The sequence below is a fragment of the Podarcis gaigeae genome (genome assembly GCF_964106915.1).
Source record: "Podarcis gaigeae genome assembly, chromosome: 14".
Classification (NCBI taxonomy): domain Eukaryota; kingdom Metazoa; phylum Chordata; class Lepidosauria; order Squamata; family Lacertidae; genus Podarcis; species Podarcis gaigeae.
In genome coordinates this window covers 28662230-28684671 of record NC_139690.1, presented here as the reverse complement: position 1 = coordinate 28684671, position 22442 = coordinate 28662230, and the positions used below count along the sequence as shown (strand labels likewise).

General features: G+C 49.1%; 2 protein-coding genes across 5 annotated transcripts in view; one reads left to right on the top strand and one right to left on the bottom strand.

Annotated features, from left to right (window-relative positions):
* Window positions 1–298: 298 nt before the first annotated feature.
* TUBGCP4 (tubulin gamma complex component 4) lies at window positions 299–16154 on the top strand. Of its 2 annotated transcripts, XM_083713324.1 has the most exons (18): window positions 299–490; window positions 587–826; window positions 1441–1545; window positions 2930–2983; window positions 4846–4902; window positions 5208–5287; window positions 5497–5698; window positions 6176–6341; window positions 7877–8001; window positions 8686–8736; window positions 8884–8989; window positions 10089–10196; window positions 10490–10628; window positions 10790–10967; window positions 11144–11278; window positions 11929–12045; window positions 12438–12577; window positions 13083–16154. In XM_083713324.1, exons 1-18 carry the CDS (start codon window positions 314–316, stop codon window positions 13096–13098), a joined length of 2196 nt encoding a protein of 731 aa, XP_083569450.1. In that variant the 5' UTR covers window positions 299–313; the 3' UTR covers window positions 13099–16154. The 2 variants fall into 2 exon arrangements, with proteins under 2 accessions (XP_083569450.1, XP_083569451.1); XM_083713325.1 differs by lacking the exon at window positions 1441–1545.
* The window catches only part of TP53BP1 (tumor protein p53 binding protein 1), a 25771-nt gene continuing 17538 nt past the window's right edge, over window positions 14210–22442 (bottom strand). For all 3 annotated transcript variants that reach the window (XM_083713321.1, XM_083713322.1, XM_083713323.1), the window contains exons 15-25: window positions 21689–21841; window positions 19670–19953; window positions 18984–19160; window positions 18474–18868; window positions 18173–18364; window positions 17749–17943; window positions 17318–17518; window positions 15822–15916; window positions 15112–15311; window positions 14849–14994; window positions 14210–14532 (exon numbers count right to left, since the gene is read on the bottom strand). In XM_083713321.1, the coding sequence (XP_083569447.1) occupies window positions 14348–14532; window positions 14849–14994; window positions 15112–15311; window positions 15822–15916; window positions 17318–17518; window positions 17749–17943; window positions 18173–18364; window positions 18474–18868; window positions 18984–19160; window positions 19670–19953; window positions 21689–21841 (2223 nt within the window). In that variant the 3' untranslated portion in view covers window positions 14210–14347. The remainder of the gene's footprint in view (window positions 14533–14848; window positions 14995–15111; window positions 15312–15821; window positions 15917–17317; window positions 17519–17748; window positions 17944–18172; window positions 18365–18473; window positions 18869–18983; window positions 19161–19669; window positions 19954–21688; window positions 21842–22442) is intronic.

Sequence of the window (22442 nt, the reverse complement as noted above, 5' to 3'; positions counted from 1 at the left end):
CGCAGCCCCGCAGCCGAGAGCCTCCTGCCTCTGCTATCTTTTGCTAGCTCTACACGTACAAGCAGTGCATTGAAAGCACATTCCCGCCTCGCTCCCCCCCCCCCCCAATCTTCTCTGCAGCGCCTGCTGCGATTGGCATCCTCGCCCGTGTTTCGTTTCGTTTTGTTTTGTTTTTTTGCAAAGCCGCGCGCAGATCTCCTGCTGTCGCTCTCCTCGCGGTTTGAAGCGCTGTCCCGCTCAGCTTTGCAAGTGCTCGGCCAAGGAGCCACGCGCGGTGAGGGCCGCCTGCCCTTCCCAACCTTTTGCTAGCTCTATGCGCTCGGAGGCGGTAGGCGCGCGCACCCCCTACTTTTCCCGTCGGGCCTTGCGGGGCGCCGTCGTTCGCTCTTCGCCGGCCGCCGCGATGATCCACGAGCTGCTGTTGGCGCTGCGCGGCTACACCGGAGGCCTCTTCGTCGCCGTTGGAGGCGGCGGCAGCGTCTGCCTGCAGGTGGCGTCCCGCTCCGCCCACTGGGGAAGAGGCGCCCCAGGCCGCCGCTGCCGCCTCCCACCCTAACCGGCTTCTCGTTGCCCTTCCCTCCCGCAGGTGCCTCAGGAGCCGGTGCTGCCGCCCTTCCTTCACCCGAGCGAGGCCGCCCTCCTGGCTCGCGTCTGCCGCCTCGGCGCCTTCTACATTCGCTTCAGCGACTTCGTCGAGCAGTTCGCAGCCGAGCACGTCCAGCCGCCGCCCTCGCAAGGAGGCCCCTCGCAGGGCGGGCAGCAGCAGCCTCCCCCCGGCGCCCCGTCAGCTCCTTCAGCAGCAGCAGCCCTGCCCGTGCAGCCGCAGGTGAGCGGTCCCCTGAGCATGTGCAGAGGTAGGCAAGCGAGGCCCCCACTTTTGCCCGCTTGCCTGTCCCTTCTCCGGCCGTTTATGGGCAGTGACCCTCTGCGGAAGCGACTCGGCCCTTTCCCTCACAGGCTGTTTCTCTCCGTCCATTCTCGAGTCCCCAAAGAGCCAGAACATCAAGGGCTGCAGCCGGCCGCCTCCATATCTCTCTCCCTCCTGCCTCTCAATACCTAGAAGGGCCTCACATCCCTGTCCATGAGATCCTCCGAGGTTTATTTTTCCCTTGGCTTTCTATTTTCAGTTGCTGGGCCTTGGGGGTGTTCATTGTTTTGGCTACTTTTATGGAAGAACGTTGTACTGCTGTAATACTGCTGTCAAAAAACAGTGATGTTTGCGGAGGAGCTTTCTTGAAAAGCAAGGCTTTCATTTATTGAACAAGCCCTTCTCCTAATTGCACCTCCTGTGCAAGGGCTTTTGTGGCAGGATGCAGTCCCAGAACAGTGGAGGGACAGGGGGGTTGCGTTGCCTTTGGGTCGCTTCCACTCATGGCAATAGAGGTGGTTCTAGAGCCTTATGCATGCCAGGAGATTAACCCTTCCTTGATCCACTTTCAGGATCTGCACCCCTCCCAGCAAGGGATTTATCTGCGGGCTTTCTGCACTGGGCTTGATGCCGTGCTGCGTCCATATCGGCAGGCCCTGCTTGACTTGGAGCAGGAGGTAAGGAGAGCACAGTGGGTTTCTGTAGTAAATATTGCATGATGCTCTGCCCATCAAATCCAACTGCAGGTTTTTGCCACTAATAGTGGTTTGTTAATCTGTATTCATGACTCCTTTTCACTAAGCCACCCCACAACTAGACATTGTACAATAATAGAGCATAAATGACTGCTTGCTTGCTTAGCAGAGAGAGTACCAATCAAATTGCATCTGTTGATGATGTCCTTCATTATAAACAGAGACAAAATCATTAGCCATGCAGACAAAAATGCTGATGAGCATTAAATTCCAGCACTATGGCTGCGTAGCTCTGTAGCAGCTAAACCACAGAGGAGGTGTTGGCCCCTTGAAGCAACAGAAGACAGGCTTCTCTTCTGGTAAGCAGCAGGGTCACGGCATCCACCCATCTGAGCCAGTTGCAAAATTGAAGCTCAGAGAGAAGAACTGGTTGCAGTACCTACTGAGCTTTGGGGGTGGGGGTGGGGGTTACGGAAAGAGAGACATGGCTATAAAAGGACAGCATTTCTAACACCAAGCTCTAAAACGTCCCAGCGGATCTGGTTACTGGCAGCCAATCAGTTCCAGCCTAGTACTCTGGGTGTAAGTCAAGGGTCGGCAGCAGCCACAGACCCAAAATGAGCCCAGAGTGAGTGCAGGGCTGGGGCAACTCATTGACCATGATGCCCAAAGCACCAACTCATGAGTTCCCAGGTGCACAGTCCTGGAAGGCGAGAGCAGGGAAAGCACAGTTGAAGAGGATGAAGGAATCTCCCAAACAGGCAGCAACATGGGGGTTTTTTGGGGGGGGGGGGGAAGAGCAGGCAAGGAGCAGAAGGAGGAGGTGAGAAAAGGCTAGTTGAGAAAATGGGCAAGAGGAGCTTAATGCAATATTGAAAGCTCAGGGTGGAGGAGGCTCCCTTCCCCACAGAAGCAGGTGCTAAGCCTGGAGGTGGTTCCAGACCCAGCAGGTGCTTACCTGACAAGCCAACCTGCACCAAGTTTCTGTGTTTTCCCTGGCTTCAGGCATAGGGCTCCACAGCCAAAGATTACGCCTCAAAGCAGCGCTTACCAATTTGTAATTTAAAAGCAACAGGCCAGTGTAGGTAACGAATATACTGAATAAACCTTGCTTTGTTATCCCACTGCTTTGACCTAAAAGGTCTGGACACAGACAGTTCTTGACACGCCAGCCAGTGTCATGCATTGCTAATGCCACCCATGTATGTTGGATCTCTGTAGAAAACAGTGCCATCCGCATAACTGCTATATTAAAAAAGCTCCAGGGAGTGCTCCTTCCCTGCTTGTGCAACTTAGGGGTTGCAAAACAACAAGTCAAAACAAAGACTTACTCCAGTCTCTCACCTCCACCTTTCATTTTTTGCAGTTCCTGGCCGATCCTCACCTTACCATCTCACATGTCAATTATTCGCTGGATCAAGTGAGTTCTCCCTGTCCATACCTCTCTTCTTTTAGAGGAGCTGCCTTCTCTGGATGGTGCCTTCTCTTCATGGTTGCCTGCTGAAAAGAGGCTCGTTTATATGAGTGAGCTGTATTAGTTCACACTGACTTGAATAAGGTCTGGAGGTCTGTTTTGAAGGGCAGGACCTCAACTGCTCTTGCTCTTGTCTGGCTGAGCCCTGGAGCTCTAGCACAAGGGATGGGGCTCCATGGCCACTTTCCTGTCTCCGATCCTTTTCCTGCAGTGGAATAAATAAAAAATCTGAGGCAGGAGCAAGCCTTGACACAACCTTCATAAAGGCAAGGATTCTCTTCCTTCCCTCAGTCTGATTCACTGGCTATCCCAATCTCTGTAAGGGCCCTCCTGCCCCAAGGGGCATCCTGTGAACTGCCAGTGTGAGCAATGGGTGAGTACTTTCTTGAGTCTCTCAGAGAGAGGCTCTTGGGACACAGGAAGCTTGGAAATAGAGATACAAGGTTTATCATCCTGAGTGACTAGAATATGAGAATGGAGGGTCTTATACAAGAGCTTTGGCTCCATCTGAGGCGCCACTTACCAGCTTTCCCCCAGAGCACCTTTATTCACCTGCTTAAGGGACTAGTCAGTTTGGAGAGGCTGGATCCTGACAGGGGACTCAGTCTCTCTTCCTGCCAAAGAGAAAGGAGAGCTGCCTAGGGATGATTATGTATGCATCACTCTTAACTCCTGTTGGCTGCCTTCCACTGAAAATTATTCTACATTGCAGGCTGCACTGAAGGAAGACAAGGGGGTTAATCAGACCACATTCTTGTGGGACGGGGGGCTGCCTAGGCAAGCTCAGTTTTTGCTAGAGTACCCAACCTATGAGCAAAGGGCCTGCTCATGAAAGGTAACATTAGTTTAGGCAGATGCCCATTTTCAGTGATAATAGCAAAATTCTGGACTCAGCCCAGGTGGCGGCAGCAGCATCAGAGCTTTTCACAAGGAAACTCTGTAGACACGCAGAGAAACTAGAAGGCTGCAATCCACATGCCTCTTCCAACAGGTTCATTAAGGTGGTACATCTTTTGTGCAGTATTTAATATGTACTTTGGGTCTGAAGGGAAGCTTAGTCTTCCGAACTGCATTTATAGCCTGCGTTGATGTTGATCCTTGTTAGTTATTGCATTCTTGCCTGATGTTCAATAGGCAACATGGAAGGCCTTTCCTTTCGCGTTTCGAGAAAAAGGCTTGCACAGGCATTATCTTAAGGAACATGATCCTGATCATGTGGAAAGTTTGCAAAAACCTAAAGTGTGGTGCAAGTAATTGTGTGTGGTTTAGGAAACATACTGTGGCAGAGTGAATCTCTGTGAGTAGAATCTTGGCAGCCATTTCCAATTTCTGATGTCCAAAGCAAGAGAAATCTGACACTTTTATCTTTGAGCGTCTCCTACACAGCAGGTACAGTGTCTGCACCTTAAAAGGGGGCAAATAACATTCCTTGAAGAATTAATGAAGTTAGGGAGGTAATCTTAGTAGATGTCTACTTATTTAGGTAGACTATTGGGGGGGAGCCCCAACTGCAGGGGGGGGGGGACAAAGCATGAAGGCCACACACAAATGAAGCCCCTGTGCAAGAAGGAAATACTTCCATTTTGCTGTGTGACATTGAAATTAGGGAAGGCTCTTTCCCACGCAGGCTGTTCTGTATAGCCTTCCCTGTTGGAGTGAGTGGGAGGAGCAGCTCATAGGAGGATTCCCAACTCACATTAGAAAAAGATCTTGTCTGTCACATTAAGTACAACACTCTGTTCTCTTTTTCCCCTATCCTCGTCTCAAACTAGCAAATCAGTCCTCACCAGCTGATTCTTGTTTTGCAGTTCCAGCTCCTTTTCCCCTCACTGATGACTGTGGTGGAGCAAATAAAGACCCAGAAGGTACAGTTGAGAATCCTGATCTCCCTTGGTGGTGGCCCTCTTTTTATAGGCACCTGCCTGGCTTGATTTGAAAAGAGAGGGCAAATCTTGTGTGTAACTGAGATGGTGCTGATTTCTCTCACCTCAGTGGAGGTGAAAAATGGGAAGTAGGAGTTCTGGTACCATCATCCGCAGAAAGGTAGAGCAGGGAGCTGGACCATCCAGGCTAGCTGGTCTCTGGACCTTCCAGAATCCAGCTGCCAGCCAGTGTTGTAGGAACATATGGCAACATCAGCTCTTGCAAGGGATCTGCTTTTCCTTTGCAGATTCATGGCTGTCAAATCCTGGAGGTGGTTCACAGACACAGCCGAGGTGGCCTGCCACCCGTGCGCCGTGCTTTGGAAAAGTAAGAAACCCTCCTGGAGGCTCCTGCCCAAGCGCTAAAGAGGAATGCCAGGTTATGGGTCCCGGGAACCTGCCCCCTCAATAACTTAAAGTCCCGCTGTTGCCTTGGATGGTGCTTGTTTCCCTGTCTCCAGCCACCAATGGCAGCAGCTCCATTGTGGCTGCAGCCTGGTCAAGCCCCCTTCCCTCTGCTGCTGTGCCCCCCTCCAGGGTCTTGGCCATGTGCCATGCTGCCATGTACAAGCAGCTCTCTGCCTGGATGCTGCATGGGCTGCTCCTGGACCAACATGAGGAGTTCTTCATCAAGCAAGGCCCTTCCTCAGGGTCTGGCCCTACCCAGCCTGAAGAGGAGGAGGAGGACCTGGGGATCGGAGGGCTGACGGGGAAACAGCTGCGAGAGCTGCAGGACATGGTGAGGTTTGGGTGCTGGATAGAAAGGAAGCTGAATCCGCCTCCCAATCCCTCTAGCTCGGCATAGTCCACACTGCCTAGCAGCCCCTCCCTAGGGCTTCACAATCTTCTCCTTGTCCCACTTGGAGATGTTGTTGTGGGGTTGGACATGCAAGGCTGCTTGCATGCAAAGCAGATGCTTAGCCACTGAGCCAGGTGCTCTCTTGCCTCGTGAAACCTGCTCAGTCCCCTCCAGTCATCTTTTTGTAGTTGGATCTAGAGCTTTCTTTTTTGATAGCTCAAGTGTTCTTTTCTGACTCCTCATCCATTGTTTCGTGGATCAAGAATCCTGCTCAGCTCCCCGCTGACACAGCTTGGTGGTTCCAACTAAGTCTTAACACACACCTCAGGATTGGGGGCAGGGCTTTCTACTTGGAGCCCCCACGTTTGTGTGTGGGGTTCTTTGACTTTCCACCATTTTCACCTCTCCTTCCAACAGCGGCTGATTGAAGAGGAGAACATGTTGGCACCATCCCCAAAGCAGTTCTCTCTGCGGATTGAAATGCTGCCATCCTACATCCCCGTGCGAGTTGCTGAGAAGATCCTTTTTGTGGGAGAGTCTGTCCAGATGTTTGAAAGTCAAAATGTGAGCCTTACCAAAAAAGGTAGGAGACACTTTGACTCATTTCATTCTGCGTGGGGGCAGCAAGGATTGAAAGCTGCAGGGTGGTTGTTTCTTGGCTGTCCATTCATAAGGGCACCCAGCAAGATGGAATGGACCCTCCCTGCAAAGCACTTGAGCTACCCCTCCCCCTTGCTCTGCCACTCTTTCCTTCGGGTAGAGTATGGTGGCTCCATAAAGGTAAAGGTGAAGGACCCCTGACAGTTAAGTCCAGTTGCGAATGGCTCTGGGGTTGCGGCGCTCATTTCGCTTTACTGGCCAAGGGAGACGACGTTTGTCCGCAGTCAGGTTTTCCAGGTCATGTGGCCACCATGACTAAGCCGCTTCTGGCGAAACCAGAGCAGCACATGGAAACACCATTTAGCTTCCTGCCGGAGCGGTACCTATTTATCTACTTGCATTTTGATGTGCTTTTGAACTACTAGGTTGGCAGGAGCTGGGACCCTGCAATGGGAGCTCACCCCGTCGCGGAGATTCGAACCGCCAACCTTCCAATTGTCAAGCCCTAGGCTCAGTAGTTTAGACCACAACGTCACCAGTGTCCCTACTATGGTGGCTCCATAGCTTTTGGTAAAAAGAAAAGAAAAAGTGAGCCCCTGTTGGTGCTTTGCCTCACCAATACAGCCCCCAAGGAGGTGCCTTTAATGTTTACAGTGAACTAAAATTTCTTCTTCCTGCTGGGTCTAGCTCTCAGGCTGCTTTCTGATGGCTGCTTTACTCTGCCAGAGAAAGGGGATGTGTGTGTGTGTGTGTGTGTGTGTGTGTGTGTGTGTGTGTGTACGTGTATGCACGCGCACGCACGCGCGCACACACACACACTAAAACAGATCCATGGAAGGACCTGCTTCCTCCTAGCTCTGGTATTTGCACTTAATACAGAACGACTGGAAAGCACTGAAAATATTTTGGAGCCACAGTGCCCTCCTCTCAGGAAGGCCACTTTGGAACAGCAAGAGGTTTTTTGACTTAATACCAGCCAGCTGTTTCCAGGATAAAACAAAGGCAGACCATCCTCAGCCCACCTCCATTGTCTGCTTTGTTACCGGTTTCCCAAATTGTAGTTGCACATCTGCTGCCATCAGATGCACTGCACAATCCTCAGTGGGCTGGAGTGAAGTGTTTTCCATTTCCATCTGTTTAAAATATTTGAAGCATCTTGGTCGTCTACTACATAAGCTTGGGTTGTTGGCATCTGTCAGCCACAAAGCAAAAAGGAGAGCAGGCTCTGGTGCTCACAGATGCAGAACTTCATTGAAGCTCAGTGTGTTTCAGGAGCTTGAAAGGCTTCAAATTCTTACAATTCAAACACTCTCCAGTCTTAAATTCCGACCTATTCAAGAACTTGCTTGAAAAAGTGGAAGAGCAATTTCCCCTTCTCCTCTCCTCCACTTTTACAAGCTGGATCTTGATGCAACCTTGAACAGTCTTTGTCCTCTGCAAAGCTCTGCTGATGGAGGCCGTGACTGGCATCTTGTGTCCAGGTTAGGCCACTCTTCCTTGCCTTCCGTTGCCTCACAGGCTCCATCCTGAAGAACCAGGAGGACACCTTTGCGGCTGAGCTGCATCGCCTCAAACAGCAGCCTCTCTTTAACCTGGTGGACTTTGAGACAGTGGTGGACTGGATACGGAGCACTGTGGCAGAGGTCAGCCATAGCTCTAGAGTTGCATGTGCTAAGTTCTTTGTGAGGTAGCAGGGAGCCATTTGCAAACCCTCGCCAGAGCTTCTTGGAAACCCTTTTTCAGGCTGAGGGCCACATTCCTTCTTGGGATTACATGCTGGGAAGGTGGCAGGGATGGAGTCAGAAGTGCCAGGCCAGGCCAGAGCAACCCCATCACCACCACCAGCATCCATTCAGTGAATTTTCTCCCTTCTCAAGAAAGCCTCACTATCTTAAAAGCTCCCATTAGCAACAATAAAAGCTTTAATAAAGTCTAATCTATGTGTGGGAGATTTGATTTTAATGGCAGATTTTAATGCAGAGAGTGAGGTGATATTTGTCCTCTCCCCTGCTTTTCAAAGTCTAATTGGTGGGGGGGGTTTACAGGTGGGGATCCAGAATTAACATTTGTCTCTTGCTAATGCACCCTGCACAATAATTAAGCTTTTTAAAAGCCTCAACTGTTACAATATCCCATAGACTGGCTGTTTGTCAGTCCTGCCATATAGAGCATAGAGAGCCTGGCCAGCAATGGGCAAGTAGTCTCTGTCACTCAAAGCAAACAGATCAAGTCCTGGCTGCAGTGGGGTGGAAGGTGCTCGCAGCAACTGCTGCTGCTGCTGCGGATCCCTGGTTCTTGATACTGATGGACTGTTTTCTCTCCCTTAGCACTTGTGGAAGCTCATGGTGGAAGAATCAGATTTAATAGGACAACTGAAGGTACATGCAAATCTCCATATGGAGCTTCCAAAGCTATTCCTCTCTCTTTGTGCAGGAGGAGACTCACTCCTGCCAGTGGAGTGTTGCTTGCAGGGGCCAATGGGTTCTGTATCCTGATGCATTTAGTCATTCTCACCTCCTTTCTAGATTATTAAAGATTTTTATCTCTTGGGGAGAGGAGAACTGTTTCAGGCCTTCATTGACACTGCACAGCAGATGCTGAAGACACCTCCCACCGCAGTGACAGAACATGGTGAGTTTCATGGGATCTGGCTTCTCTTTTTTTTTTAAAAAAAAGAGAATATTTATTAAAGTTTTCAATAGTAATACAATAAAAAGAAAAAAAGAAAAAAATAACAAAAATACAAAAATAAAAATAATTAAAAACACATAAAGTTTCCATTACTTATTTTTCATTAACTTATTTCCCAGACCTCCTCGTACCTCCCTTTTTTGTATTCCAATTCAAATTGTTAGTTCAGCAAATCCTTATCAATAAATTTTAACCTATTTCTAACCCTTTTTTTTTTCTTTCCATATTCTCTTAAACCATTACAGCTGGAAAGCACTTAATTTCTATCCAACATCATTCTAACATTCATTAATTTTGCAATATTTCTGTAAATAGTCTTTAAATTTCTTCCAATCTTCTTCCGCCGCCTCTTCTCCCTGCTCTTGGATTCTGCCAGTCATTTCTGCCAATCCCATATAGTCCATCACCTTCATCTGCCATTCTTCCAGAGTGGGTAGATCCTGTGTCTTCCAGTACTTTGCAATAAGTATTCTTGCTGCTGTTGTAGCATACATAAAGAAGGTTCTATCCTTCTTTGACACCAATTGGCCGACCATGCCCAGGAGAAAGGCCTCTGGTTTCTTCAGGAAGGTATATTTAAATACCTTTTTCATTTCATTATAAATCATTTCCCAGAAAGCCTTAATCCTTGGGCACATCCACCAAAGGTGAAAAAATGTACCTTCATTTTCTTTGCATTTCCAACATTTATTATCAGGCAAATGATAAATTTTTGCAAGCTTGACTGGGGTCATGTACCACCTATAAATCATTTTCATAATATTATGAATATCATGGGATCTGGCTTCTCCGTTAGGCTGAGCTGGTGAGAAGATTGGTGGATCAGACCGACGACTCTCTACTCAGATACTTCCCTGCTTCCCAAGCCTTTGTACCAAGACTCTTGGCTCCTGCATAGGCACAGTTTGGCTCTGTAAACTGTTGTGGCACAAACTGAAAAGGGCATGGGGGTGGGAGAGTGGAAACAGGTGACTGTGTCTTCCTTGCTCACTGTGCGCTTGTCTGGAGTAAGTCGTTCTGGTCTGGCTCTCCTCCTCAGATGTGAATGTGGCCTTCCAGCAATCTGCCCACAAAGTGCTGCTTGACGATGACAACCTGCTTCCTCTTCTTCACCTGACCATCCACTATTATGGAAAGGAGCACCGAGGTGGGTGCTGGTGCCAGGGAGCCAAGCAGCCCTGAGCAGGGCAGGTTTAGGCCCCACCACAACTGCAAGCACAGAGCCACAAAGCCAATTTAGTTCCATAGAGGCAGAGTGGCAGCCCTAGGTCTGGGAAGCTGGGAGTTCAAAGCCAAGGCCAGTCTCATCAACCCCCTGGGTGGCCTGGAGCAAGTCTCTCACCTGCATTGGCTGCCCATTGATAAAATGAGAAGGAGGGTGGGGTCCTGCAAGGCTTGCAGCCGTATTGTTGCCCACCTGCCTCCTGGCTTCCTTTTCAGATGCCGCTCAAGCTCGAGATACGCCTTCTCGGGAACTGTCTCCCCATGAATCCCCCGCATCAGGCTGGGCTGCTCTGGGGCTCTCCTACAGAGTGCAGTGGCCCCTGCATATCCTCTTTACTCCTGCCGTCCTGGAAAAGTGAGGGCCGCTTTATCCCTGTTTCTGTTTCCAGGTGGATTCTGTGGCGTTTTGGTGTCAAAGGTTGATTGTAGCAGAGCACACATTTCCTGGGTGGGAGGAGGAGATGCTGGCCTGGTCTGACCCAGCTATCTTTTGCTTGCCTTCCTCTTGGCTTGCAGGTACAATGTGGTCTTCAAGTACCTGCTAAGTGTGCGTCGAGTCCAGGCTGAACTGCAGCACTGCTGGGCTCTACAGATGTGGTGCAAGCGCCTGGAATCCAACAGGACAGATGCCATCAAGTGGCAACTGCGCCATCACATGACTTTCCTTGTAGACAATCTGCAGTACTATCTGCAGGTGAGCAGCAACACAGGTCTCAGGGGCTAACTCTGAGGCTTCGGTGCTGCTCCTCCAGGGGATATGCACCAGCCAGTTCTCCCAGCGATACCCTAAATTTCCCACCAAAAATTGGTGGCTGGAAATGACTGGAAACAGCAGGCAGTATCTTCTCCCTCACTTTTCCGTATCCTCAGGTGGATGTTCTGGAGTCTCAGTTCTCCCAACTTCTGCAGCAGATCAACTCCACCCGTGACTTTGAGAGCATTCGACTGGCACATGATCACTTCTTGAGCAATCTCCTAGCACAGTCCTTCATTCTGCTGAAACCAGTGAGTGATCCCCATAGCTTGTTTGCCTTGTGTCCCCAGGAGAAGAACTGGTCCTGTTTGAACAGTCCAAATGCCCATCCAGTACAGCACTCCTAGCTCACTTCAATGCAAACACGGCAAGAAGGAACTAAAGCAAAAGCCAGACCCTTGTGAACATGGCTGTGTTGCTTGGCCATGAGCACAACCCAAAGCCCTTACCTGCTAAAATGAATAATGAGGTACAGGTCTGTATAGAAAAGCAGGATAGAAAATAAATGAACTGCAACTGTGTCAGTTTGCCTTCATCATGTGTTTTTTGGGGGGAGTGTCTTCCTGGTGACTTGGTAGCATTTGGCAATCTGGAGCCTATCAAAGTATGTTCATTGGTCTTGGAAACTCATGTTTAGAGCAGCTTATGATGCTTGAACAGAAATTTCGGGCTTTGGTAGCTGCTGTGCAGTGTATGAAGATTTTTGTTTTGTTTTGTTTGTTTGCATCAGCTCCATTAGACCTTAAGAATTGCTCTACTAAGCAAGAAGTGAAATAGTTTGAGTAAACCAGTCCAATAATCCTGCTGAATCTTGTCGTTATCTCAGGCTGTGGAAGGGCAAGACGAGAAGCTTCTGCTCTGGTGAGGCCCTCCATCTCCTTTCTGCTCTTTGGTTTTGCAGGCTTTCCACTGTCTGAATGAAATACTGGATCTATGCCATAGCTTCTGCTCACTTGTCAGCCAGAACCGGGGACCATTGGATGAGCGGGGGACGGCCCAGTTAAGCATCCTGGCCAAGGTGCGCCTTGTACTTTTCTACCTGAAAAACATCGCCCAAAGCTTTTGGGGCATCTCTCCTGTGGAAGCATGTTGGAAACTCAGAGCAGGCAGCTCTCTGATGAATTCAGCGTGGGGTGGGGGTAGGAACACAAGAAGTCTGGCCATTGCTCTTCCATGAAGCTCATCAGAAACAGCCTTGGTCAGGCCCTTGTGGCATACTGGCAGCAACAGCTGGGGCCTTTCCTCCTCCAGGACAGCAGTTCCCAAAGGGTGAGCGATGAGGTGGGGCAGCTGCCTGGGATGCTTCCTCCCCATATGGGTTCAAGTGGCCTTCTATTCCTCTCTGTTCAGCCCTTTCGGCTAAGGCAGAGCCCTCAATTTATGGCTCATGGGTGCCGTTTACCTCTGCAGGGCTTCAGCTGTCAGTCTTCACTCCTTTTCAAGATCCTCTCCAGTGTTCACAATCACCAGATCAATTCAGACTTGGCTCAGTTGCTGTTACGTCTTGACTACAACAAATACTATACCCAGGCTGGAGGCACCTTGGGCAGGTAGGCCTTGGCAAGTGCCAGGAAACCACACAAGCCCCTTTAGTTATATTCCTGCTGGTGGTGGGAGGCTCTGCCTGAACGTGGACTCTTCTACAGCCATCCTTAGCCTGGGTTTCCTTGGCTTCTAGGGCTTAAGGTTTCCCAAGGACTGGGAATCTTTAATTACACAGGCCTGTTACTAACCAGAAACACACACAAGGTCTTAAGCCTATTTGAGAGCTGCTGGTGAGAGGGATGTGATGATTAGGCATAATCTAGACTTTCCGCTGTTTCTGTTTTGGGACCTAGAAGGTGGGATATAAATGTATTTATAACCAGCTGTGTGCAATGTTAAAAAATGCAATTCAAACTTTGCACACTGTGGTCTGTAAATAATATGAAATTGATTGTGTGTGCATCTCTAACATCATGCAGTTTTGGCTACTGTGCCCAATTTACATAACTCTTCTCCCTGCTGCAGCCACACAGCCCTTCCTCTAATTAACTGCCCCTTCTTTCTCTACAGTGTGGGATTAGAATAGACCACCAGTCTCACAATGAAGGCCGTTGCCACCTTTTCTGGGAAGCAAACCTGCTCTGGTCAGTATACATGTTCTGACTTCTGGAGGGGAAGGTGCTGAGAGATATTGAGACCTCATCCTGGCACTCAGAAAGGACTCTGTCAGTGTGCGCTTCATTAAATATGTCTCTAGTGCTGCTCTCCTTATGCTGCATGTTTTTCCAGAAGTGAAAGTGCTGCTTAGCATTGACTTTGAATTGTTTTCAAATGCTGCTGTCACTTGTCAGCGAATTTGGCTCTTTCTACTGCTAACACTGCAAGTAAGGCTGCGAGCAAAGGAGGTTCCCTCATTGCCCTCATCATTCAGGAACCACATTGTGCAAATCAGGGTGAGCGTTGACCTGCTCTTAATGGAAAAGTGTGATTAACTGCAGGAAAGTTGCTTTTTTGAAAATGTAATTTGGTGTCTCTAAATGCGGAAGCAGGGAGAAGATACCGTGGATATTTCCATTCTGGGCTGAGTCTGCCAATGAAAGTGTTCTTTCTACTTTTTTGTGTGGGGGGTTTGGTGCAGCTTCTTTTCCTCTCACACACACGGTGAGGGAGAGGAGGAGAATAAACAAGTGGTGCCTTTCAGGTAACCTGCCCTCCTCCTCCACCCCTATTTGTTTCATTTTCTTCTGCCATCAGTCTTATTTTTGCTTTTTTTCTCCAGCCCACATGTTTCTTTCTACTCTTCCAAGTTCAGCAGCAAAAGCATATCATGGAAGAACTCTAGCTAGTGCCCAATCCACTGTGTATATATTTTTTTCTTATCTGAGGAACAGAAGTCTCCACAAGGAGATTGCCCCTCCCACTCATGAGCAACTACACCAACAATGTGTAAACACCTCCACGTTTGTTGGCAGATCCTAGTCTGCATCTACACATAGTGTAGGCTGGTATAAGTAAGTAAGGAACTCTAGGGAACCCTTGAATGAGACCGCTCATGGACCGAGGGATAAAAAGGACAGGCCATCTACAGCAATTGATGTCAGCGTATTAAATGAGCAACTTTCGCTTCTTCCCTCCACTGGCAGCTGCAAGCAATCATGCTGGGCCACTTTAGAGTTGGTAAGAGGAGAAATCCTAGGTACTGCAACAAGAAAATTGACGTTTATTATCATAAAAGTCCAGAAGTTAAAACTATATACAGCACTTCATGCACAGTTCAAGTGACACAGACATTTAAAACCTGGGTGACAATGACAGCCTCCACAAAGCAAAAAGGTTCAACTGGGGACAGAATCAAGCTGATACTTTGGGTGTTTGAATCCAACTTTCTTCCCCGCAATGAGACACTGGATCACCCACTCTTGGGTCACCACTGGCAGCTGTAGCGCTTCAGCACATTTCAAGAAAGCTGTTGGGCACGAAGCATCAGTCACCACGACATCAAACACAGCCAGACTCACATCTGTGGAAATAGAAAACAAGAATTGCCCTGTGTGGTCAAACCTTTCCTCCTGCTTGTTCACAGCACCAGGTACTTGATCTTGCTGCCTTTGGAAAAGGATGGATGGCAGCTCCACACAAGGAAAGGGGTGAAGGGAGAAGCAGCCAATCAATTCTTGCCCTGCCTCATCCAACTTCTCAGCAACCCTCAGGAATCGATAAGTTAAAGCAGGCCTCTTTTCTGCACAGGGGGATTGGTATGTCTCAGTGGGCAACGGAGAGCCTCTTGCCAATCTACCCGCCACAGAAACCAGCTGGCTGCCTTCCAGGGCTTGTACCTTTGCTCCATGAGGCAGATTCCTGCAGCTTAACAGAAGCAGCGCCCCCCATCATAAGAATCTCAGACCAGAGCTCCAGGAAGTCCTGCTGCTCACTGGACACCAGAAGCACCTTCAGCTTACTGAAAGGGTTCTCACGGGAGTGCCTAGAAAGAAGCAAAAGTTAGAGGCAGCTCCACTGCAAAGGAACTGGGCATGCCACCCTGTTCCACCTGCCCAGGTGGGTAAGCTGCTCATGGTCCCTCCAACATTCACGGACTTACCAGTCCAGCAACCTCTGCTCCTGCAGGCTATAACCAGCTGGCAACAAATAATTCCGGTAGTTCTGCAGCTGGTTGGCATGACAACTGTCATGGACCCAGACGTGAGACACACAGGGGATTCCTCGGGCAAGGCACAGAAAGTAAATCCGGTTGCGGCAGTGTCTGTCTGCTATCAGGAAGCACTGGTAGGCTGCACTGCACTGGACAAAGGAAGTGGAGGCTGAGACCGGGGATTCCATACAAACACAAAGCCCTGGAAGAGGCTGCAGGTTCAGTATAAAACACCGGGTGTGGTCAACTGCTTATTTGACAACTAGCCAGCCAGGCTAACTGCAAAATGGAAGGCTGAGTACTGGCAGAAGTAGAGAATTGAGAAATGTGCCAATGGAAGGAAAAGAGGCTCTCTCTGCCTCTATTTCAAGCAGCTCCTATCAAGATCTGTCCCATTCCAAGAAGCATCATGGCCAGGCACCTCCTTTTCTCATCCCAGGCCTTGAAAGGAGAACAAGTGGCAATTCCCATTTGACAACCTGTGTGCAGGTGAAGCTGCCACCTGTCACGCACCTGCCTCCCTTGGACCACACCCAGAAAAGCATCCATTTCATCATTAAGAGGAAAACAGCAGCAAAGCACCAACACCCTCTCTAAATAAATCTCCACTGCCAACCTAGGTGATGCTACTTCATGTATCCCCAGCTCTGGCTCCTGACCTGGCTTTCATTGAAGTCCTCCAGGATGAAACCACCTCCAGCTTGCAGCTGCAGTCCAATGTAGTGTTTGTTGTAAGGTGTTACCTCCAAGAAGTCTAGAAAACAGGATGAAGTTAGCGGAGTTAATTCTTTAGCATAAATAGAGCACTACACCTCTTCCCTTGCAAGAGAACTGTGAAACATTTCCACACAATCAAAATCTCAGATTTTATTTCTATTTTAAAAGCTGCATGTTGACTTCTTTTAAATGCTTGCTTCTGTCAATTTTTAAGTTAGTATTTTGATTTTTCTTTGTAAACTATTAATTTTGTTAAATAAAGAACATTAAAACAACTGCATTGAAATTCAGTTCAGAGACTAAACATGACTAGGAACAGCTATTCACTTTAAAAAATATTCTCCACTGTTCAGTAATGTGCTCTAAGAACTGCTTTTATACTCAACAGAAAATAATACAATTGACAAGAACTGTGTGCAGCACAGCAGATTATTTAGACATTTAGAGATGCCTAGAGAAATGCAGAAAGGTCTTCACCTAGTGCCAAGAAGACATAAGAGATAGTAGTAACAGATGAGGAAAGTGACCCAAAGGGGTGTGCTATTGCCAAGAAAACCTTCAAGACAGCACCCATGTAATTAAGAGAAGGAGGGGGAACCCAGAGAAGAGCCTTCAGTGATGACCTCAGTACCTGGGCTGGTTCGTTCAGAAGGTGGTGGTCCTTCAAAAATCCAAGCCCCTTGCTGCAAAGGGTTTTAAAAGGTAAGCACCAACACTTGGAGCCATGTTCAGAAATTGACTGTTAAGTTAGTGAAATTATTTTTTGAGCCCTAAAGCAAGCCCCAAATGGTAGCTGTAAGGAGCATGAAAGTTGTAGGAGAGATCTGCAGCTCATTCCCAAATCACTGATTTCTCTTAAAGGGCCACAAGATGGCAAACATGTTCTGCCCCACACTTGGCAATTCCTTATCTTTGGGGCTTCTAGGACCTGGAATAGCAGAAGGCATGACTGCCACCTGGCACGGCTCCTCAAGTAGCCTTCAAGGGATTTCACACTGTCATGTTGCCCAACAGCCCTTCTGTGATGTGCTTGCACACTGGCTGGCAAGGTGCAAGGATACAGCCAGTCTTACCAAGTCCCAGGTTAAACTATCCCCTCAATAAACTAACTTTGAAAAGTGCAGTAAGATACTGGCTTGTTGACTTAAAGTTCTTGCAGCCCCACAACTTGCCACTTCCTTAACCCTTGTAGGCACACCACTATCCTGCAAAGAGGACAGAAACCACAGCTAGCAGAATCCCTACCAGGGATCCTTGGCCAAGCTGCCTTCCTTTGGCCCCCATGTGAACAAGATGCTGAACTAGGTGGGCCCCGTTTGGTCCCTTCCTAGTTCTGCCTTCTCTGTCACCACCCTAAATGAGCAATGGCTTAACCAGATTCAGTCAACGAGGGCCACCCTTGCCCCCAACAGCCTCCCTGGAGCAATGGAGCACTCACCTTCCTCTTCGCTGCTCACTGCAGGCTCCTGGCAACTGGAGAGTTTATCTGTGGGGTCTGCCATTGTGAGGAGAAAGGCATAGCCCAGAAAGAGAGTCTTGTTGTGGGGCATAGGCCCCCATCGGTCATCTGGTGCCGGGATATCTCCCAAGTCCCCTCCACTGACAGATGGGCTCACTGCTTCCCTGGAACAGGCAGCCCCTGTGGAGGGAGGGAGGAAAATCAAAGTCCTGTGGCTGCCTCCTGACAGCAGGTCAGCAGCCTCAACTTAGAATTTCTCTCATGGAGAGGGAGGGGAGCCTTGATCCTCCTGGTGCAAGAGCTCAGCTCCAGCTCCTCTGGTTTGGGAGGAAAGGCTGGAGGAGACCAAGAAGGGAAAGTCTGGTCCAGGGAGAAGAGATGCAATACAAGGAGACATAAAACAGTCTGACCTGGCTTTGTAGGGGTTGCCCGCCGCCCTCGTTTGGCAGGGGATCTCTCCTCTTCTGAGGCAACTAGCTTCCTCTTGCTAGACAGCCTGTGCGGGGTCTGGGGGCTCTCAGGGCCCTTGCGGGTGGGTGTTGTGTTGTTGGAGGTGCTGGGGGAGCCAAGGTTGCGCCTTTTCCGCTTTCCTTCCACCAGGTTATCTAGCCCCACAAGGAAAATTTTGTTAGCTCCCACCTCAACACGCAGCAGCACCAAGGCCCCTCTGCATGTTTTCTGCAGGGTAGCAGAAGGAAGTCACTTGCGCCTCTTAAAACTGAAGAGTTTACCCAAGGCCAGCACCCTGCAGCTCCAGCCCTCAATTAAGAGGTTCCTAGGTGTTCCCATTTCTCTCGGCCAGACCCACAGGGCAGTTGCCAACAGGCTGCTTACCAAGGCTGATGTCAGCCGCCTTTGTCAGGGGCATGACGGGTTCGTAGGGGCCCAACCCAAATTGCTCTCGGAGCCGATTCCCTTGCTCTAAAGACAAGATGACTGCTCTCCGCCGGTACCACTTCCGCTGGCCCTCCTTCTCAATGCAATAGAACAGCTCGCCAGCCTCCTTCCGGTGCCCCTTCACTACCCCTGCAGCCAAGGCAGAAGGCATCATAAGGGCAGCTCACAGCCTGGGACCCAACTCTTCCCTACCGCCCACCCCAAACACTGCAGGTCCCTTGCCAGCCAGACGAGTTACCTGCGCTGAAGTATTCGTCCTCCGAAAGGGCCGTCACCTCTGTTTCCAGGGGGAGAGGGTCGCACAGCAATATGTCTTTGCCTGGAACATCACATTCATAGCCATCGTCAAAGCGCAGCTTATATTTGACACCCCCTACATCCTGTGTGATAGTCCCAGAGTAGAAGTAGCCATTCGAGGACCACTTTGCCACCACCCGGAGGCCCACAAAGCTGTTCGCAGAAGAGGAGGTGGCGGCAGAGGAAAGCTCTGTGCTGGTAGAAACCCCCAGACGCTCTTGCAAGGGGATTTCAGGGGAGATGCTGCGGTCCTGCCCCTTCAAAGGGCGATGCGTGTGGCAGTCCTCTTCTGGCAAGGCTGTAGTTGACAGATCCTCCACAGCTGGCAGGCTGGCCCTGCAGATCCAGGGAGAGAAACAGCTGGAGAAGCTGCAAGGGCCTTTAGCTCTTGCTACTCCACCCCACCAGGGTCACCTCCCTCATCAGCATCAGCTGACCTTCACCACGCTACCTGGCTCCAGCCGATCGTGATGTGAGGCGGCCCCTTCGCCCTCGTCTGCGAGGAGTTGGAGGGGCTCTGCCACTCCTCTGGTTGATCATGCCTTGCGCTTCCTCCTCACACACCCCAGTAACTGCTGCATGGTCAGGCTGGACTGGAGACTGAGGCTGGCTGCCCCCCTTCCTAGGGCTAGGGAAACCAAAGGCAGCGTTAACCTCTGCACAGCCAGCCTGCCTGCCAGCCACAATGCCCTGGAGGCCCCACACATGCTCCCAGGGTCATGGCACAGAACTGTGGGCACAAAGAATTTATCCCTTGCATTTCAAGGTAAACAGCAAAGCCCAAATAAAGCTGCTCACAAGGCAACCCAACATGATTTGCCGCATTGTTTCCCCAGTTTGAAACATCACTCAATACAACACCAACCTTCAAGTATTTAAAACCTTCTTGACATCAAAAATATTAACTCGCCTACTGTGAATGAATTCAATCCGTTTTAGAACCCATGGCCTTTTAAAAGTATAGCACAGGCTTTCAGTTTGGAATCTGGTTAAACAACACACTGACAGAGTCATATTCATGCCCCACCTGAAACAAAACTCCAAAGAATGCAAAATGACCTCTCTCTCTTCCACCCTGCTGTTCCCCCAAAGTGAAGCCTTCCTCTGATGTCCTTTTCCCAGAGGCCCTGCACCCACCTGAGCTTTCTGACCCCTGGGAAGGCCAAGTCTCCAGGCCCGGCTCCTTGGCAAGGTCTCCCTCCTCTCAGAAGAGTGCCTCCTTGCCCAGAACTTGTCCCACTGTGTGTGACGGACAAGGCACTGCTCCCTCCACTGGACATGCGCTGGAGGCCGGAGGCCTTGGATGAGAAGGAGCTGATGTCACCAAGGTCTCCAGAGGCAAGCGAAGAAGAGCCTCCCGTGCGAGAGGGGGAGACGTCCACCTCGCTCTCCTGGCACTCCATGATGGGGTCCTCTCGCTCCTGAAAGAAAAGCAGACTGGGATTCAAGGGAGGGAGGGAAGGTGCCAGGTGCCAGGCAAAAGGGGAGAGATGCCCTAGGACCAGCGCTTTCAGATCCCAAGAGGGATCCATCCACAGGCAAGTCCCTCTCAGCCAGATACATGTAGGGCAGGGCAAAGCTCCCAGAGCAGTGCTCTTCCCACAACAGAGCAACTTTCTGACATTCTAAACAGGAAACTCTTTGGGTATCCATCCTGTTGATGCTCAGCTCTATCAGAGAAAGAGGGAGAAAGTGCCACACCCTTTAGCCACAAGGCATTTTATTCCACTCTCCTCCGCTCAACAAAATAAAATACTTACCTGTAAGGTCAGAACAGGCAAAGTGATGTTCTTCTCGCTGGAGAAGGCACTTCAAGCGCCCATCTCAAAAGAGCAGAGCTGAACTGCGGAAGCAAACCCTGACAAAAGCTCGCCTACTCCAAGGTTCCCTACCTACCCAAAGCTCCTTTAAATTTTCAAGAAGCAATTTAAAAATAAAACCTGCCTTAACAGTATTAGCAGCCAGAGAAAACCCAGAGAAATAAGCTGATGGTGAAAACACCCCACACAATGCCTGTCTGATCTTGAAAGAGTCTTGCAGGAAACTCTGGAGTGTATAGTCCAGTTGCAGGAAAGAAAGAAAAATGTAAACCTAAACCAAAACACTTAGATATATGCTATGCACATGTAAAAGATTGTATTTTAAAAGGATGGATCAAGCTTAGGTATTGTTCTACAGGGTTTATGATTGCATATATTTTTACAAAGCCTTTAAATTTAAACTTGAGAATTGGTCTTGAACAGGTTGCTAGGCAACAGAAAAATCTCCCCAGCAACAGGTGCCTTTATTAAGGGCATGTGGTCAATAAAGGTCAGTTAGTGTGTAAATGAACAAAGTTGTAAATGAGTCAGCAATTGAGTCTCTGGTCAGATGGCTAGAGGAGAAGGAATTATATTGTTTTATTAGTTTTATTTGACTGGTGTAATTTTTTTGTAAATAATAAAGATTCTCTGTAAAATAAACTCTGCTGCAAGTCTTAAAAAGAATACAACGCAAGAGTAGATGCTCATACGTCAACAACCAGCACCAAATAGGTAATTTGTGATCACAGTGCCTTAAGGTTCACAGGTCCAACACTCAAAGGTGCAAGATAGGGAGCAGGATTTGTGGCTCCAAAATGGCCTGGATGCGTATGATATAGTGTGTATTATCAAGTAGGGGACCAATATGGCAAACTCAGAGAAGCAACTGGCAAAGCACAAGAAGCCCTAGGAAACCAATGAAAAGGAGATGGAGGCCTAGAGACAACGAGCGGGCAAGTGACTGTCCCAAGATCACATGGGATAAGGTCAGAGATTTCCCTTTCTGAGGTCCACACACCCATCTGGCAGCCCAAAGGAACAAGGGCAAGCATGCCCTGTCCGCTACGGGAATGAACTTGTGGGGATTTAATGATGAATTCTTCTGTACAGGAGTAGGTAGTGCTCGCTATACCTCTATGGTGGCCAACTGACAACTGCTGGTGTTTGACAACTCATTTTGAGTAACAGGTTTGTCTTGCTTATTTAATCCAAAGGAGAAAGCATTTTATTTGAGTCTTATTCAGTGTTCTCCAAAACAGCAAAATTATTGGTTGGGAAAAGTAGGAAAAATTCTCTTTAAAAAACGCAGAAACCGTTTTCTGAACTGTCCCGGCCTTGACATCTCTCGCCTTACCTCCACTACCTTGCGTTCCACTTCTGCCCCATCCTTGTAGTAGATGTCTGTGATGAGTCGTGTGACAACAGTTCGTACTTCGCGGATGGTCCGTATATGACGCCGGAGGGCTCTGCCTGGGGGCGGGCGAGGCAAATCAAACCCTTCCTCGTGCTGAAGAAAAGAAAAAGGCAGAAAGTTTTCAGAGATTCCTCCACAGCACACTGCTGTTTGGAATGAAAGGGGAACATCACTGTCAAAGGAACAGGAGACTGCATTATACAGAATTATACAGCACTGGTCAATCCAGTTCAGTACCATCTGGACACTAACAGGCAACAGCAGCTCTTCACTGTTTCTTAGCTCCAATCCCATCAGCACTCACCACCTGAGCTTGCTATTAGAGGCAGGAACGGCTTTCGCAGAGCTGCAAATGGCACATAAAAGGGCAACTAAAAATGGCTTGGTGACAAGAGAGGCCTCCTGCAGCACCAGAATTATTCAATACAAGCAACTGGCAGCAAATGCAGGGCATGCCCCAAAATGCATCTGGACAATCATGCCTTCCTGAAATTCACTATCAGAGGACAGGGTCATCACATGCACTTGCAGAAACCATTCACCTATGATGGCAATAGTTTGAGATTTCTTTGTCAGACAGCTCTGCCTGATCTGTTTGACATTTTTACTGTAATTGTGCAGTTTTCACCTATATGGCATGTCGTGACATATGAAATAAATGTTTATAAATATATTTAAATATAAATCTCATACA

Coding starts and splice junctions, on each gene's coding strand:
- TUBGCP4 (XM_083713324.1), top strand. CDS start 314: ATGCGCTCGGAGGCGGTAGGCGCGCGCACCCCCTACTTTTCCCGTCGG. Junction 1,546..2,929: donor TGCTTGACTTGGAGCAGGAG/GTAAGGAGAGCA, acceptor CATTTTTTGCAG/TTCCTGGCCGATCCTCACCT. Junction 10,968..11,143: donor ATCTGCAGTACTATCTGCAG/GTGAGCAGCAAC, acceptor CCGTATCCTCAG/GTGGATGTTCTGGAGTCTCA.